This window comes from Sceloporus undulatus, chromosome 5, assembly GCF_019175285.1.
Source record: "Sceloporus undulatus isolate JIND9_A2432 ecotype Alabama chromosome 5, SceUnd_v1.1, whole genome shotgun sequence".
Classification (NCBI taxonomy): Eukaryota; Metazoa; Chordata; class Lepidosauria; order Squamata; family Phrynosomatidae; genus Sceloporus; species Sceloporus undulatus.
The window spans coordinates 1,988,720-1,994,719 of NC_056526.1; the positions used below are offsets into that span (position 1 = coordinate 1,988,720).

At 49.3% G+C, this 6,000-nt stretch overlaps 1 protein-coding gene across 1 annotated transcript in view; it reads right to left on the minus strand.

Moving 5' to 3' along the window:
- Positions 1-3,705, minus strand: part of LMF2 (lipase maturation factor 2) — a 33,459-nt gene extending 29,754 nt beyond the window's left edge. Inside the window, 2 exon segments of the mRNA XM_042469220.1 lie at positions 3,545-3,577; positions 3,580-3,705. Of these exon segments, the coding sequence (XP_042325154.1) occupies positions 3,545-3,577; positions 3,580-3,676 (130 nt within the window). The 5' untranslated portion in view covers positions 3,677-3,705.
- Positions 3,706-6,000: the final 2,295 nt, after the last annotated feature.

Genomic DNA, 6,000 nt, shown 5'->3' on the forward strand with positions numbered 1-6,000 from the left:
ATTGAAAGTATATTTAAAAGAAATAATTTTGTGCATGAAACTAAGTTTGCGTACATCGAACCCTCAGAGACTGTAGTATTCTGGAAGGAGCCCTGGTGCTGCAACAAACTACAATTTCCCAGAATTCCACAGCATTGAACCAGGGCAGTTAAACTGGAGCCAAACTAGATTATTTCTGCAATGTGGATGTAGCCTTACACAGCTATGTCTTTGTTTGTGCAACTTCTGTTATATAACATTCAAGTGCATTAATGTTCATTATGCTTTTAATATAATGAATTGCTTCCCGGAGGAAACAATTCATAATTTTGTTGCAGGAGCAATACAGGGAATTTGGAGAGGATCAAGCACCGGACAGATGCCCTCCGAAGGGATGCACACAGCCCCAGGGGTGAGCTTTAGCCATCCTAGTTTTGGGTACTGAAAGGTGGGACTCCTCTCACCTCCAAGAGGCGGCCCAGAGGCCTCAGGCTAACTTTTTCGGCTCAGCTCTTGGGGGTTAAGTGGATTAAAAGCCGTACTTGGAACCGCCAGAAGCATCTGGCAGGACTCCCAGATGCCAGGGCTGGCAGGATTCAGGGAAAGGGGAGGGAGGACTAGTTTTTGGGTGGAGATGGCACAGAGACTGCAAGGAGGAAAGGCACAGGCAGGCAGGAATCCCCCATCCACACAAGGACAGGCATTGCACACGTGGCCAGAACCGCCTTTGGTGCCACATGGAGGGAGGCCTGTGAGTGGAAAGGGGAGGCTGAGGCCGAGGGGAATGCAGCCTCTTAAATGTGGGAGCTCCATTCCTCTCCTGCACATGGCTTGAAGAGGAGGGTAGGGATCCTAGAATCCTAGAGCTGGAAGAGACCCCAAAGGCTATCCAGTCCAACCCCATTCTGCTATGCTGCAACTTTCAATCAAAGCACCCCTGACAGATGGCCATCCAGCCTCTGTTTAAAAACCTCCAAAGAAGGGGACTCCATCACCCTCCAAGGAAGAATATTCCACTGTCAAACAGCTCTTAGTGTCAGAAAGTTCCTCCTAACGTTGAGGCAGAATCGCCTTTCCTGTAGCTTGCAGCCATTGCTCTGGGTCCTATTCTCTACCCCATTGGACATCCTGGTATCCACGGGGGGATACCAAACCCCAGCAGACACCAAGGGCCCACGGCATTACTATTATTAGTTGTTGTTATTTTATATACATGCTCCAGAAACTCCCCTGGATCAAGGCTGGGGGTAGGCAGAGATTTCGGCTTCTGGAAACTTGGACCCTGGCAGCCTAGCTCTCCAAAGGCCAGCGAGGGAGAGGCCAGGCGTTTTGACCGCTCTGGGAATTATTTTGAGCCGTGGAAATGGGCACAAGCCCAAAAGATCACATTCCAAAATGTTAAGCAGTGCCAACAATGCCTGGGGGGTTGAATGGGAAATCATCCTTCCAGGCCGGGCGCATTTTAAAGCCTGCAGGGCAGAGAGTAGGAAAAAGTCCTCTGGTTTGGGGCCATCCCTTCCCTAAATTGTTGAAATTATGTTCAAGGAGGTATAAATTATCTTTATTTCCCTCTCTGTGTAATGAGGGTGGGATATACATTATCTTCGTGAGCCAGCGTGGCACAGCGTTTTCCATGTCGGACTATGACTTTGGAGACCAGGGTTCGAAGCCCAGCTCTGCCATGGAAACCCATTGGGTGCCCTTGGGCAATAAGTCACACTCTCTCAGCCTCAGAGGATGGCAAAGGCAAACCCCCTCTGAACAAACCTTGCCAAGAAAACCCCAGGATAGGGCCGCTTTAGGGTTGCCAGAAGTCAGAAACTGCTTGAAGGCACACAAGGACAACACATAAAATGGTCTTTATATCCCATCCCCTGTAATAATAAATGACACGGACGGACTGCAATGGAACGACATCAAACCCTCCCTTTGCTGCTTTGGGGTCCCCTTGAGGCCACCCAGCCCCAGCCCTGCCCCATTTTGGGGAGCCATTGCTAGGCCTGAAAGAAGAGGTTTGGGGCCAAACATTCCCTTGTAAAGTATTGTTGTTTTAACATGGACATTTATATAATGGTTTTTTAACTCGTTGTTGTTGTTGTTGTGCCTTCAAGCCATTTCTGACTTAAATTGATTTTGTCCTCTAACTCTTACCAAATCCTAAATGCAAAAGGTTCACATTAGGGTTGCCGTATGTCGGAAACAACACAACACAACATACACACGATTCAGGAAGGCACTTTCTCTTGGGAGAAAGTTGGAACAATAACAAATAATAATGGGTCTCAAAGTTTTTTTTTTGTGACACTCCCTTTTTCCTTCACTAATCCTCCCAACAAAGCAAGTGCGAGTCTTCCTCTAAAATGCATTATTATATTATTATTATTATTATATTATTAAAGGGGTCTGAAGGCTCTTTTCTGTGACTCTCTCTCCCAGAGCCCCCCTTTTCCCCATAAAGCAATATCAGTTCTTCCCCTGAAAAATAATATTATCATTATCATCATCGTTATATTTATAGCCTATTTGGGGGGGGGCTTCTCTTAGCAGACCCTCCTTTCCCTCCACCAACCTCCCCACAAAGAAATGTCAGTTCTTACTCCTGACATGTTATAATAATAATAATAATATAATATATAATTAATAATAGGGGTCTTGAGGCTATTTTTGTGCCCCTTTTTGTGTTTCTTTTAAATCTGAGAGCCGCCTGGGTTCCTTCTGGCAGAAAGGTGGCATACAAAAGGCCGTAACTATATTACGCTAGCAATATTAATTTGTACAAATACATCAGATATGTAATTATAAATATCTACTAAAATACTTACTGTACTAGATTAGAATCATATGTATATTTTTTGTATTGTTGTTATTGTTGTTATTATTACTATTGCTTTTTAAAAGCCATTCCAGGCCAGGCATCAGCATTATACCAAAAAAGCAACACAACATATAAATATATATAAAATATAATAATAAAAAAATACAAAATAATAGCAAAGTATTATATAATTTATATTATGCATTATATTATTATTACATTATTACTTATTATATTATTCTAAAAAGCCATATATTGAGGCCTGGCCTGGCTTTTTAAAGAAAGTTAAATAGTAATAAAATAATAATAATATAAATAATATGTATGTAATATATTATTATTATTATTTATTATTTTTATTTATTATTGCTCCGTAATTATGTATTTTATATGTTATTGCAATTACTTTTAAGCATATTCTTCTAAGGCCTGGCCTCATTTAGGCCAAGCAGCGAGTATGTAAAAACAACAACATTAATAACAATAATAAGAGCAATAGAAAAATTACAGAAAGATGTAATAATAAACATGTCTTTTGCTATCATTATTATATTACTACTTGTTCCCCTTAAAAGCTACCCCAGTCCAGGCCTCAGTCCAAGCGGAAGAGGGGGAAAGGCGAGGGGTGCTCTGACCAGGCAGAGTGCCTCCTCCCCTCCTCTCCTGGCGCAAGGAAGCCCTCTCCGCCGGGGAAGGAGGGCAACCACCGCCCGGCCAGGTAGGCCCTCCAGCCGGGTCTGCGCCTCTTACCGGGGACCTGGAGGTAGAGCGAGGCGAAGCGGCCAGGTAGGCGGCGGCCAGTCCGCCGAGGAAGAGCTGCCGGGCCAAGCGGGGAGCGTCCGCCACGGAGGAGGAGGAGGAAGAGCCGCCGGAAGCCCCCATCGCCGCCACGACGAACACTGAGCCGCGCTCCCAAAACGCGCCGCTGACTGACGGAGGAAGACGGGAGGGGTCTAGAACGCCCGGAGGACGCGCGGAGTGGCTGAGGCGCCGAGAGGGGCGGGGCGAATACAGGAGAGGAAGATGGGAGGGCGCGATGGCTGGAGCGCAAGGAAAGGGGGCGGGGTCCCTGGGTGATGGACGATGGAAAATAAGGGAAGAGAGATGGGAGAGGCAGAGGGCGAGCTTAGAACGCCGCGGAGGGCGCTGAGTGATGAGGCGCGAAGAAAGGGGGGTGAAAGGCAGGGCGATGTACCAATGGAAGGGAAGAGAAGAGATGGGGCGGGAAGCGGCAAGGGGCGGGCTTAGAAGCCCGGGGAGGACGCGAGTGGCTGAGGCGCGAGGAAAGGGGCGAGGCAAATAAGGATTGGAGGAGAGGGAGAATGGAGAACGCAGGAAGGGGGCGTGGCTCCTCGCGGTGGGCGGGGCTTCAACGGTCGCGCGGCCTCTTGCGTCATCGCTGATCGCCCTCGTCGTCGCCCTGGGTGACGTCATCCACGCGCCGGGCGGAAAAACGAAAAGCAAAGGGCTGCTACCGTTGAAGGGGAGCTCTCCCTCCGCTTAAATCAGTGGTCTTGGGCTCCTGTCCGCGGAGGGCGCTCTGCGTATGCTCAGGAGACCTTTGGGACTCCAGAGAGTCATGGCGAATCCTGCAGCCAGGCTTAAGCACGAACCGAGACGCTGGGAGACAGGCTGCTGCTCCGCTTCATCGCCTCCCGTTGCGGCCTGGCTGGGTTCGCAGTGGAAGGGAAGCCCCAGAATGCTGCCAAGAGCAGTCCTTAAGAGGGCAGTGATGGGCGTCAACGGTTCATGTCCCCGGAAGAGGTTGGAAAGGTTCCAATAGTGGGAGGCTGCCATAATGTCCACTTTACCAGGGACAAAATGTAGGACAAATTCAAGACCAAACTGTAGGGCAACTGCAGACAAAACTCAGCTCAAAATGTAGGACATTTAAGGTCCACCATTTTTCGTCAATGTCCTCATTTTGGCTGATTTTGTCCTGCAGTTGTCTACAGTTTGTGTCTTGAATTTGTTCCACATTTTGTCCCTGGTAAAGTGGACAATTATGGCAACCCGGCGCTGGAGGGACTGGCGGCAGAAGGAGCCATGCTTAGAGACCGAGTGGCCAAGAGCAGCCTCCCTGAACGAGGGCCATGAGAGCCAGGGCTTGCGCCAAATGGGCCTAAGTGGATTTGGATCTATCCCTGCGCCTCTCTCTGCCTTGATCGCAAGGAGGTTTGTCCTTTGAAACGCTGAGCCAGGCCATAGGCCGCCCCTCAGGGCCTCCTGGCGGGAGCCACTGCATGGAGAGCCAATGCCTTTTGCTCCAGGCCCCGGTCACTCTTTGGAGCTTGGTTTTCCACTCAGGACTTTGGACCCTCAGCCCTCCTGGTCCCTCTTTTGTCCCTCTGCTGCGCCAAGATGGGGGCTTATGAGAGAAGGCCAGGCTTTTCCGGGTCCCACAAGCGTCGCCTCTTCAGCCGGCTCCAAATGCAGGAAGAGGACGAATCCCCTTGGAGCAGCCCTGGCCCACTTTCGGGATACTCAGAATACTGGAAGCAGGAGACTAGGAGAGGGATTCACTGGAATGGTTTAAAGCAGAAGTTCAAAGCAACCCACCGCATTTAGAATAACAATCATCACTAAACAACAATCAATAAAACATCACACGGCCCGCAAGGAAAAAAGGACCGACGCGTCTTGAAATCCTCTCATTGTCAGGTAGTTTCAAAGCCATGAAGGAACGTGAGCAACGGTTGTTTATTTCTCCCCAACTGGCGCATCAGATGTACTTTGTCTCATTGGTTCACTGTTTGCTTAATCTGAACGTTGCCTTTCAGAGCCAGCCAAAGCCTGGGTTTCCAAAGAGCCGGATGCCGTAGGCTGCCAGCACCTGTCCCTCCATCTGTCCATCCATCCATGCTCCTGCCAGGGACCGTCCACCATGGAAGACGCGAGACGCGCTTCACGCACTTCCTGCAGCCCATAAGGGACCTCACCAAGAACTGGGAGGTGGATGTGGCCTCTCAGCTGGGAGAGTACCTGGGAGGTAAGGGCCCAAAACACCGGGACACACGGGGACAGCAGGAGGTCGCTTGAGTTTATAGCTAGTAGGCAGGTCAAATGACATTAGGTTTTGTGAGCCATTGAGCCTTCTCGGTCATGGCACAGAGATCCCTCTCTCTCGCGACAGAGAAGGCTCAATGTCTCACAAACCACAACTCCCAGGACTCCCCAGTGCAGAGCCAGGCAGCCAAAAGTGGGCC